A 13,507-nucleotide genomic window follows, 5' to 3' on the forward strand; every position below is an offset into this window, starting at 1 on the left:
GATTGAGGGCAGGAGGAGAAGGGGATGACAGAGGATGACATGGTTGGATGGCACCACCGACTCAATGGACATGAGTTTGGGTGGATTCCGAGAGTTGGTGATGGACAGGGAGGCCTGCCATGCTGTGGTTCATGGGGTCGCAAAGAGTCGGACATGACTGAGCAATTGAACTGAACTGAACCAAAAGTCAAAGACTTTGTCTTTTATCCCCTTTTAGCTTTATTTCCTAGTATACTACTCATTTTCTAAGCCCCGTTGAAGTCTTCCAGGATCTAGGTTGCTTAAATAGCCTTTTAACGGTAGTAAAAGGCTTAAAAGTAATAGTATGGAAACACCAATAGATTTGAATACCAAGGAAAGGTATAATGGGAAAAAATGCAATCACTCTAAAACATCTGTATAAATAGCTCAACTATTCTGATTAATTCTCTAACCCATTAAGTTAAACCAGTTATAAATTCTTCTTTTTTCTTTAATACAATTTATTTATTTGGCTGCACCAGGTCTTAGTTGCAGCATGTGTGATCTAGTTCCCCAGCCAAGGATTGAACCTGGGACCCCCTGCACTGGGAACATAGAGTCTTAGCCACTGGACCACCAGGGAAGTCCCCAAATTATTCTTTTTAAAAAAGAATAAAAATCCAAGTCAGAGACAGGATCCCTTATGATTTACTGTTCTTGTTTAGTCTCTCAGTCATGTCCAGCTCTTTTATGACCCCATGGACTGTGGCCTGCTGGACTCATCTGTCATGGGATTTCCCAGGCAAGAATACTGCAGTGGGTTGCCATTTCCTTCTTCAGGGGATCTCCCCAACCCAGGGATGAAATTGGCATCTCCTGCATTGCAGGAGGATTCTTTGCTGCTGAGCCACTGGGGAAGTCCTCTTTACAAATATATATCTTTAATTTTGTTGGAATGGGAGAGAGGACGCTTATTCACCCATATCCAAAGAAGTTGAAGACTGAGTGACTGGCAACTTTAACCTCTAAAAAATAATATGTTAAAAATACAGTTCTTTAAAAATGGGAAAAAATGATCATAAATACATTAAACAATTAAAGAAAAATACTTTTTCTAAAATACATTTTTTCCTATTGAGATTTTCCTCATCTCCTTGAATATTAAAAAAAAAATCACATTTTCTTTTCCAATAGAAAAAAAAAAAAGCAAAAAAGCAAGAATTTTTAAAATAGGTAATATTTGAATACCTATTCAAAGTTAGGTCCATGTGAAATGATGTTTTGATATAAGTGATTTACAAGTGAAATTCTCTAAAATAGAACCACTGAAAACAGCACACAGAAGATGAACTTCATGCTACTGGTGAGAGCACTTGGCCACTTAAGAACCAAGAGGAAAAAAGAAACTAGAGCAAGTGGTAGGTACATGTTACAGTGATGGGAGCTAAACTATGGCCAAATCATAGTTTAAATATAACTTTCATGGGGTGAACACTTAATGAATATGTTGAAATGGAAGAAACTCAGAAACCATAGTTATTTCCATTTTAAATGAGGATGATAGTTCTGCACCACCAGCTGTTTATAGTTCATTGAATGAGGTTCTAGTTGATAGGAGATAATTACCTCTTCCCTACAGGAGGCAAGTGTTGCTCATTCTACAGACACCTCTGATGAATGGTCATGGGGGCATGAGACAAGAGAGCATGCCAAGATCAGTTTTGTTTTTAATGATCTCTTGATGCACTTGAGTTTCTACTTTTTTCCTATTTAAGTGTAGGAAAATGTGCATCTTAAAATATACGAAATAAATTCACTGGCTATTATTTTGCTTTTATAAGACACCTTAATTTTCAAAGGGAAACAGAGTGAGTGTACACAGAAAGCATACCATCACTAGAAATGGGTGGGGATGATCATCTCAACTTCAAGCACTCGGAGTGTTACAGAATTCTATTTACTAATTCATTGTTTGCCCCTGATGACTGCATTCTAACTTTAAAGTTTCTTTTCAGTTAATAATACCCCATTACCCTAGTCATTCCAGCTGCTTCAGCCTCTTGGAAAGGCTTATCTATTCGATCTTCCCAAACTCTCTGAAATTCCTTTATTCCCTTCCAATGCAAACTGCCACACACCTCAATATTTCTCACCTGCAATACTGTCTTTATATCCTAACCAGTGGTCCCCAACCTTTCTGGCACCAGGGACTGGCTCAGTAGAAGAAAATTCTTCCACAGATCCGGGTGGAGGACAGATGGTTTCAGAACGATTCAAGGACATTACATTTATTGTGCACTTTATTTCTAACCTAATGGCAGGAGATACTGGTTGGGATTGCTGTTGTTTTAGTTGCTAAGTTGCATCCAACTCTTTGTGACCCCGTGGACTGTAGCCTGCTGCGCTCCTCTGTCCATGGGATTTCCCAGGCAAGAATACTGGAGTAGGTTTTCATTTCCTCCTCCGGGGAACTTTCCGAACCAGGAATCAAACCTGTGTCTCCTGCACTGGCAGGCAAATTCTTTACTGCTCAGCCACCAGGGAAGCCCCTGGAGGTTGGGGACTCCTGTCCTAAACAGTCTCCTTCCAATCTCTGCCAAAGAATCCAGTTTAGGCAAAATTCTACCTTTCAGATTAGTATAACTAAAGCACCACTCTTATCATGATACTCTTACGCACAAAAATTTTTCAAAAGTAGGTTGTGACTCTAAAATAGAAAAGGTTTATGGTATATTAAGCAAATAAATAAATAAATTCAAAAGTAAATTAACTCTGTCTTTACAAACGTTTTAAGACTTGGTAAGCATTAAGTAAGAACTAAAAGAAAATACACACGCAAAATGAAGACAGAACATTTAAAAGGGCCTGGGACTTGGAGTTTACCCTTGATTTATATTTCCTGTTTGTTGTTATAATGATGTTAGGCAATAAATAAAATCTTTCGGCAACCATTTGCCGTTTATGCACCATAAAGCTTAACCTGTACACAAGGACCTCGGCAATTTGGCTCCCAAACCTACCTTTTTCAACTCTTCTTTCACACAACCAAAACTCCAGACAAACTGAGATATCCTGTTTCTCACTGGGTTCCTATACTGCTCTTTCCCAGGTAGGAGCTTTACTCACATCATCTGAAGTTGGACACAACTGAGCGAATGAGCACAGCAAACAGCATGCTGTAGCTAGTACATCCTTTTCCATTTCTGGACATCTAAATCCTACATGATTATCCTTTACAGCTCGGTCAAATTATATCTTTTCCATAAAGCTATCTGTGACATCTTCCTCCAACAAGCATTTCATCATATCTCATTTATGCAGCACTTCCTATCTTGCACTATAGTTTTTGTGTGTGCATGCATCAGAAGTAGCCCCTGTTAGGGCAGGGATCTTGTTTTAGCCATCTTTAAATTCCGTTCAAGGCATGACATAGAGTCTTTCTGAATAAATATGTAAAATGATTGCACAAATATTTTCAAAAAGCAAGGGCTAAGAAGACTAAAAACCAGCAGCAGCTCTTAGTTTTAATGTTTCTCCTTCTATTTTTCACTCGAATTTATTCATTAACCTAACCTTCTTACCTGAAGATACGTTATTCTCCGCTGCACCAGCTCTGTCAGATCTTTGGCCTCCTTTTCCCGCCAATCACCTGCTCCATCTGTTTGACTGAGGTAGTATAAATCCGTCATTATAGACCTATAAGAACCAAACAACAATGGGGGTCTAACTTATTTGTACTGCATTTGTACAGGATTATACAAAATCATAAGATAAGATGAGTCAAATTCTTCATAAAGATTGATGCTCATGCTGATGCTGATACTTTTCTTTTATTTTCTATCAAGATTGTGAAATTCAACAATTTAGTTTCTAGCATCCAAGATTCATTCCTACAGTAAATCTTTACTATTGAGAAAAACAACTCTTTTTTTTTCTAGGCCAGTTACGTGTACTTGTATCTCAACACAGAGCACTTCAGAGATTAGGGAGAAGTGGATATCTACAGCAAAGAAACAGGCAGATTAACATAAGGGAGAGAAATACGTTGGTGCCAGTATTTGAATATTACCTTTTGTTCCCTCTATTATCACCTTCTGTCCCCTCTTAAATTTCCTCTTCATACTTGGAAAAAGATGAGAGGAAAATCTTGGCACAACTCTGACACAATAGTTGAAACCAAAGGTCAGCAAACATTTTTCTATAAAGGGCCAGATAGTAAATATTTTAGGCTTCCTGGGCTTCTGCTGCTTTTGAAGCAGGAAAGCTGCCATGGACAATATGCAGGGGAAAAAAAATGTGTGTATGTTCCAATAAAACTTTATTCACAAAACCAGGCTATGAGCCAGATTTGGCCCTTGGCCCATAATTTGACAATTCTTAGTCTAAATTAATAAAATGATTGTTAAGATACTTTGCCATTCTGCATAGAATTGGTAGTGTCAATTAAAACATGCTGAATTTCCTGCAAAGTAAACTAAAATGCTCAGTATACTAGGTAAGAGAAACTTGATGGCTGGTGCAGATAGTTTTATTTACATTACATTAAATACAAGCTACGACCTACCTTTACCAAAAAAGAAAAGTAAAAAGCAGGTCTCCTCTTTCTCTAACAACCCTCAACAACCTATCAGCAAATACTGAAACAGGTTCTGACCAAGCATTACCATTGGCACTGCTATCAACTGAGCCACCATCTTCTCTCACCTGAATTGTTACAGTAACCTCTGAACAGGTCTCCCTGCTTCCACCCTTGCCAATCTCTACAGTCTGTTCTCAACATAGCAGCCAGATCCTGTCAAAATGCCAGTCAAATGATGTTATACTTTTGCTCTTATGAACTGGCTCTTCATCTCACTCAGTCAAACTCGAAGTTATTACGTTGAACTACAGGGCCCCAGACAATATGGCCTCCTTTACCTCTTTGATCTCATTCCTACTACTGTCCTCACTGTGGACTCTATTTCACCCACATAATCTTGTTATTGACCCCAGAACATGTCAGCCTTGTTCCTACTTCAGGGTCTTTGCATTTGCTCTTCTCACTCCTGGAATGCTGCTTTCCCAGATATTCATCCACATGGCTCACCCAAATGTCCTTTAAATCTGTGCTCACTTTCTGTTTTAAAAGTCTTTCCAGACTCTCACTTAAAAATTCAACACCCAGTTACCATCACATCCCTTGATTCTCCTTCTTTTCCTTCCCTGCTTTATTTTTCTCCAAGCAATTATCATCTTTTGATATATATATCATTTACTTCTTTACTATCTTCGTCCACCTTCTAGAACTTAAGCTCCATGGTAGCAGAGTACTTTTTAAACCCACCAACCACCACAAATCAGCCTATAGAACAGTGCTGATCACATAGAAAATGGCCAGTAGACATTTTTGAATAGATAATTAAATTAAATGAAGTAGCAAAAAATTCTTCAAGAATTTTAGATGAGATAATATTGATAATTTTTATTCTTTCACAAGTCCAATTTTGTGCTAGAGAACTTCTGGGAATAATCCTTAACTAGTTATAACTCCAGCTTTACTCCACCACATTTTGTATTAACTCTTCCATTTAGAGAATGCTTATTAAGTATGTACTATTTGTTTCTGAAAATTATAAAATTAGACATTTATTTCTATTTATCGGAAAAGTATGGTCCTTGACAAACTCAGAGATTAGGGGTACCCACCCCACACACAGTTGAAAATGCATATAACTTTTTGATTCACCCAAAGCTTAACTACTAATAGCACTACTGTTGACCAGAAGCCTTACTGAGTACATAAACAATATTAACACGTATTTTGTATGTTACACATACAACAAATATCAAAGTAAGAGGTCCAGAGTACAAAAATGTGGACACCATTCCTTGTAAATATGCAAATCAGAAAGATTCCAAATCAGAGGAGAAAAAGCTTTGAGAGCCAGATAGGTCTCTGAGTTTGGGGTCTGTCTCTTACTAGCCTTTTTTTTTTTTTTTTTTTTTTTACATCTTTGAGATATAGTTACTTCATTTTAAAATAAGTATTATAATACCTGCCATATAGTTTTTTAATACCTGCCATAGTTTTTTAAAGGCTTAATGATAATATAAACAAAGTAGTAATATATGTGGTGGTTGCTTGCTGCAGACTGAACATCTGTGGTCCTCTTAATGCATACACTGAAACAATGCCCAGTGTGATGGTATTCAAGAGTCGGACCTGTGGGAAGTGCTTAGGTCACGAGAGTGGAGCCCTTATGAATGAGATGAGTGCTCTTATAAAACAGACCTAACAGAACTCTCTAGCCTCTCTGCCACATTGATGGCATGGTGAGAAGGCAACCTCTATGAAGCAGAAAGAGGTCATTCATCAGACACCAAATCAGCCAGTATCTTGATCTTGGACTTCTTAGCCTCCATAATTGTGAGAAATAAATCTCTGTTGTTCATAAGCCATGCATCTGTGGTATTTTTGTCACAGTAACCCAAATACACTAAGACATTGCTATTTATGCTAGAATGACTCAGAGAGTTGCTTCAGAGCTTTTACCTTGTGTCTGAGGAGGACCTACTAATGATTCTAAGAGGAAGGATCCATTGGGTATGAGGATGACAGTGTATGTGGGACTAATGGCCAGTCAGAAAAATGACCTGATAGTCAGTGCTTTATAGCACCCTGAAGAAAGGGACTGATCAGTAAGGACTCATTTAACAGATAATGAAACCAGCCCTTAACAACTGTGACTTCTGTAGGAGTATATGACAGCCTCAGTTCTCTTTTAGTCCTGGTTCTTAACTAAATGATAAACCATTTAGGAACAAAGAAATGGCAGCCCACTGGAAAAATTAAAGTTTTATTTACTGTCATAGAAACCCATCAGAACTACATATAATACACAGAGAATATCTGGTAATAGACCCCTTGAGTAAAGCAAAACTATTAATAATATACAAATAAAAATTCAAAATCATAGCTAAGGTTTAGAATATTCACCCAACTAAGACTGGAACAGTTTTATACAATGCTTTGGAGTAACAGGGTCTTCTGTGAACCATTTCAGGCATTTGTTCAATGTGTCAACATTATTCATGCACAGGACACTTCACAGCTTGACTATTTCCATGTTTACCCTTTTAAAATAGGGCAAGAATCTAATACATGATGCTTTATCTATTTTTATACTTATTATTGCAATCTAAGATTCAAAACACTTCTTTTCATTGAAAGAGCAATTTTAGTTGGAAAAACCCTATCTACAACTTAATGCCTCCCTCAGAAATTAACTTACAGTCTTATATACTGAACAGAGGTTCAGGTTTTTTTCAGATTACAAAACTGAGGCCCCTATGGACTATCATGTAGCCTACAATATCATTTTATAGTTGCTAGGGGAAAAGTCACCACTCGTATGAAATTGTGTGCCTTCATCAAGGAAACAGGAGATGTCTTTAACTATAATGGTGTTATAGGGCTGTTGAATTTTATTTAAATTATTTTCTCAGTTTTATAATGCCTCTTTTCCATTACTCTTATATTATTTTTTACATTTCATAGGTTTCATCATATCCAAACACAGTCATTTGCTTTTTCCTACCCATTAAATAGGAGTAATCACAATTTTTATTGCAAATCTCAACTTCAAAAAACAATGTTGGTTCTGGAGAGGTAATACAGTGGGATAAATAATCAGTCTATCAGCAAATGTCAAAGGAATAAAGGAAATTCAATATGCTCTGCATGGCGTTACATTAAAGATAAACATACACACAGACAAATAGCAATACATTCCACAACAATCACTATACAGTCTCAAGCAGGTAAAAACTACATCAGGTATAATTTAGAGGGGAAAATTCTTTGAAATATAAACACTGGCATGGTTTATGCTTTCATGTCATAGTAATCAAATCATTACTTCACCACTGGGAATGAAAGCTGATCTCTGTATTTTTTAATAAATTAGAAAACATAAAAGTGAATGTTTTTACCAAGCTACATCAGTACTAAGTCTTAGCAATCAATAATTCATATTCATCTCAATCTCTGTCAAGAAAGTGGAATAACCAGTCTCATAACTAGAAGACCAAAGACCAAAAAAAAAAAAAAGGACACTAATTTTTTATGATGATGCAGTCAGAATCACAAAATAAGTCACTCTACTCCTATAGTCAACTAAATTGAGCTTGCTTTGTAAATAGTTTTTTCCTGGCCTCCCCACGCAGATCACATAAAGAAGACAAGTCCAGGAAATGACTTTAAATTCAACCTACAGTTGGCCCCTGAACAACACAATTTGAACTGTGCAAGTGGTCCAGTTATATGCAGGTTTTTAAAAACAAATATTGGAAAAAATTTTTTAGACTTGAGATGATTTGAAAAAACTCACAGATGAACCACATACTATGGAAATAGCAAAAGAATTTTTGAGAAAAAGATGTATCATAAATGTGTAAAATATATGCTGGTACTCATCCATAGGCATAAAGTGAATGATATTTAATATAATATTAATAATGTGCTAGTTTTCTTACTGTTTTATAACTTTGCTTTCAAAGAGTTATATTATTATAGAGTATTCCTTCTTCATAATTAGAGAAACTGCATATTAGCCTATTATCATAGGTTTTTTAAAAAATGTAATATTTCTAATACTGTGTTATGTATGACTGTAAAACTGTTTGCTATAAAAATTTTATAACAATTCATTTATTAGTTTATAGTCTAGGCTACCACAAAGCAATTATATTGATTATATTCCTCCTTTAAAGCAATCATTGTTGATACAGGTATATGTATTGTTATAGCTGTAAATAAATGAATTTTTATGCCACCTTTTCAGTTTTGCTTTCTACTCTAATATGTATAATACCTGTAATGTTTTGTATCTTATAAAACAGTATAGATGTAGCTACTGAGAGACAATTCATCTTGTAAACAAAGGACATAAACTTCTAGTATCAATATAGTACAGTACTGTAAATGTATTTTTGTTATGATTTCCTTAATAATATTTCCTTTTCTCTAGTTTACTCTCACTGTTTGCAGATGACATGATCCTCTACACAGAAAACCCTAAAGACTCTACCAGAAAATTACTAGAGCTAATCAACGAATATAGTAAAGTTGCAGGATATAAAATTAACACACAGAAATCCCTTGCATTCCTATACACTAACAATGAGAAAACAGAAAGAGAAATTAAGGAAACAATACCATTCACCATTGCAACAAAAAGAATAAAATACTTAGGAGTATATCTACCTAAAGAAACAAAAGACGTATACATAGAAAACTATAAAACACTGATGAAAGAAATCAAAGAGGACACAAACAGATGGAGAAATATACTGTGTTCATGGATTGGAAGAATCAGTATTGTCAAAATGGCTATACTACCCAAAGCAATCTATAGATTCAATGCAATCCTTATCAAGCTACCAACGTTATTTTTCACAGAACTAGAACAAATAATTTCACAATTTGCATGGAAATACAAAAAACCTTGAATAGCCAAAGTAATCCTGAGAAAGAAGAACTGAACTGGAGGAATCAACCTGCCTGACTTCAGACTATACTACAAAGCCACAGTCATCAAGACAGTATGGTACTGGCACAAAAACAGAAATCTAGTTTACTTAATTGTAAGACTACAGTACATAATATTGATACACAATACACAAAGCATGGCTTAATCAACTGTTTACGTTATCAGTAAGGCTTCTGGTCAACAGAAGGTTATACATTAGTGACATTTTGGGGAAGTCAAAATGTGAATTTTTGATGTGCAATGGATTGGAGTCCCAAACCTCCACATTTTTTAAAGGGTCAACCTGTTAGCCAAAGACATGAGGATATTCAAACAGAAAGATTCCGTTTCCCAGCCCATTACAAGAAAACGTGGTGCCTGAAAACCATTCCACAGAAATTCTGGATTTTCAGTGACTTCATCCTAAAATCAAATCTCCTAGAAGTGTCCAAAAGCTGATAATCTGGCTGACTTGGTTTTGACTATGAAGATTACCAAAAATCTAGGAGGTGGATGGTGAATCTAAAGTCCTGAGGTATTAAAGCCTGGGAAATATTAATACAAATCCAGGCAAAGGACCAGCAGAACAGCACTGGTCATTTGAGGGTAGAATACACATGTCTGAAGATAAGTGATAGACCAGACAAACATCTGTGACTCATAGCTAACAAATATCAAACCCTTCTTCCAAAGCTGGCCTGCATTTATATTCTTTATGCTTGCTGTTAATTTTCCTATTTTTATACGTATTAATATTCACAAAACTGTTTTTAAATGTTCAAGTCTCTCTCAATTATGCCAATGAAGAACCACAAGCAGAGTATTATTTATACCTGATTCAAAATGCTGAAGAGGGAAACTCCCCCCAACGGCTGGCGCAGAAGATGTAATTCAAACCCAAGGTGAAGGAACTGGCATTTATTAAAGCAAATGTGACTAAGGGAGGGTACACCATGAAACCTAATCCACAGGTCAATATGCATCAGGTGCAATACTTTGGTTTGCTCCTGGGACAGAAGCAAACAGTGCAAAGGATAAAACTGTGACCAGGAGACAGACAGGCAAACAGTGCTCCCACTGCCTCCCATGTTGTCTCAGGAGGAATTTTAGAATACCGCCATTCTGACAGCCCACACAGGCATACAGGAGTCCAGAAGGGCAGCAATAAAAACAGCTCATACCACCACATAGGGCAATAATTATGCTATTTGGTGAGTGAGGTCCACTAGGCTTATGTTTAGGTTTCAGACCTTGAAATTCTTCCTGTTGAGCACTGTGACAATCTCCCCTTAACAGTGCCTTCCTCGCAAGATCTAGGAATTTTCTATATCTATCCCCTATGGGACTTTCCTTGGGCAGGTCTGACTACAGTCTACCAGATTCTACAATGTGTTAGTAATTGTGGAAAGTGTTTTATATATTTTCCCACATTTAATCATCACAATGCTACTATTGCAAGAATTATATCTCCATGTGTGGAAGAGAAAAATAAAGCTCAGAGAAGTATTTAGCAATTAAGAGAAAGAAATTTAGATAGAACAGCTCTGCTACTTAATTGCATAAGCTATCTAAATTCTCTAGGCCTAAGTATAGCTTTTTTGTAAAATAAGGAGGCTTGCCACATAGTATTGCTCGTGCGTGCTCAGTCATGTCTGACTCTTAGCGACCCCTTAGACTGTCGCCCGCCAGGCTCCTTGTCCATGGAATTTTCCAGGCAAGAATACTGGAGTGGGTTGCTGTTTCCTTCTCCAGCGTATCTTCCTGACCCAGGGATCGAACCTGTGTTTCTTGTGTCTCCTGTTATGTTGATAAAACAAGAAAATGAACAGAGAGCCTTTATCACAGTGACTGGCACATAGGAAATCCTTAGTAAATTAAGTATTTTTAATGTAAAAAAAAATTTTGACCTTGGAAACCACACCCAAGGAGATGTAAGGATGGGTCACGCAAAACAAGAGTTAGGGCCACTAGATGAGACACACTTTTCCACCAGATTCTTCTTCCAATGCAATTTTTATTTCAGGAGAGAATGTTTCCTTACAGAAGATGGAGAATCACAATCCGGCTGATAGAAATTCAGTAACAAGCTGAATAAGAGTAACTTCATATGACAATGTCTCCCTTTGTCCAAGGATATTAAGAGGAATGTTCTAGTATCACTTAAATTCCTTAGTAGGAAAACAACCATACAAAAACATTTTGCCTAAAGATACTAAAAACTGGAGAAATATCTACATTCCAGCTTCATGTAAGAATCAAAATACATGTGAAAAAATTAAGATTATGTATATAATAAAATAAAATAAAATACAAAGAATGATAGAGTTGAAGGTTCACAAAACTTAACTATTCAAGAATGAAGATTTCAGTTCTTGGACCTTTCAAAGACAGTTGAGGAGAGTCTACTTTATAAAGAGAGGGAAAAAAAAAAAAACAAGCTATTGGACCACAGTGGTTATGACTAGCAATTCTGATCAAATAAACCTGTGAGATATTAACTTACCAATATTCCTCTATAACCAGTCAGATACCGCACCCTTTGCCTGATTTGAAGTTATTTTTGTTACATATTCCCCTACACACAGTAGCAAAAAGCTAATCAGCTTAATTAGTCATAAGTATCATTCATCATTTGGGAAACATAGCTGTTCTCAGTCTTAGCAAAGCTGCTTTACAAATCACTGGTAATGAGATGATGCAAACCATGCAGGAGCAATGAGACTGCTACTTTACTAGGCTGCTTCTCAGTAGTTTCAGTCAACGTAACTGAGAAATAGCTCATCAGTTTTGTGAGCTCTCCTGTCCTTTAATAATTGGTATGATTTAAAATAAAAAAGAAACAACTCCAGTTAACTATTTCATAAACTGGTGTCTGGCACCATAAAGATGACAAAAAGAGCCAAAGCAACAACAATTAAGTGAAATGTATTTCTGAACAAGCAAAAAGTGTGGCAAGATAAAACTTTTCATGATATCCTCAGAAACTAACGGCCAAATCTAAAAATCATAAATCTAAGCACTGAATTTAAAACTATTACATAAGTAATCAAGTCATAATGACAAAAATAATCATTCTAAACTGCTGATTTCCCTCTTGCTATTTCAAAGAGGCCAGGGTCAATTCATGATCAATGATATCAGAAGCATCAAGTAAATGCGATGTTATTACTATGAAGCATGGTCACATAGAATCATTAGAATGATCATCAACTGAAAGATCAAATGATATTAATGCTTGAGATCAATATACCAGGTAATAATACTATTCTACTCTGTATTTATTTATTATACCATCAGCCCCTCTAAATTCTTAAAAAATAAAAACTCCTAAAAGTCAAAGAATATTATTAATTAACTAGCTCCCAAGTAACAGGCTAATCAGGTCAACAGCATTTTGCTAAAAATCTCAGGAGAGCTAAAACCCACATGATATTTGGAATCCAGGCTGCATTAATGGTAGGTATTTTGAGTAATGAACAATGAGAGCCACATTCTAGAAAAGAAATATGGTCCCCTCACTAAAAGAAACAGCATCAAGTGGGGAGCAAAAGAAAAGAGTTTTTCTTCCCCACAGTTTACTGATAAGGCGCACCAACATATAAAGACATGATTTTTTCTAAGATACCTAACACAGCCTCTATCAGTGGTGAACCAATAAAGAGAACCAGGGGTTCTGCAAAGCCTTTGTTCTCAAAGACCAGCAGCATCACCCAGGGAGATGTTAGAAACGCAAATTTCTCGGGCCCCACTCCAGGCCTACTGAATCAGGAACTCTGAGGATGGGATACAGTAATCCGTGTTTTAAGACACCCTCTAGGTGCTCTTGATGCCTTGCTGAAACTTGAAAAAGACTTAGGGTAATAATGACGACACACAAAAATTCTTTTTTTTTTTTTCCAATTTCTCCTTTATTTTATTTATTTATTTATTTTTTTACAAAAATTCTTAACAATTGGCACTGAGCACTTTTGACTTCCCCCATTGACTTTCTAATTTACCTATATGTTGAGAAGAGACTGTTGTGAGATATGCCACTA

The 13,507-nt window shown here is 36.2% G+C and overlaps 1 protein-coding gene across 9 annotated transcripts in view; it reads right to left on the reverse strand.

Annotated features, from left to right (window-relative positions):
• FUT8 (fucosyltransferase 8) overlaps nt 1-13,507 on the reverse strand; it is a 306,584-nt gene that overhangs the window by 90,098 nt on the left and 202,979 nt on the right. For all 9 annotated transcript variants that reach the window (XM_061156864.1, XM_061156858.1, XM_061156861.1 and 6 more), the window contains one exon: nt 3,543-3,657. In XM_061156864.1, coding sequence (XP_061012847.1) covers nt 3,543-3,657 — 115 coding nt within the window. The remainder of the gene's footprint in view (nt 1-3,542; nt 3,658-13,507) is intronic.

Source organism: Dama dama, chromosome 12, assembly GCF_033118175.1.
Source record: "Dama dama isolate Ldn47 chromosome 12, ASM3311817v1, whole genome shotgun sequence".
Taxonomy (NCBI): domain Eukaryota; kingdom Metazoa; phylum Chordata; class Mammalia; order Artiodactyla; family Cervidae; genus Dama; species Dama dama.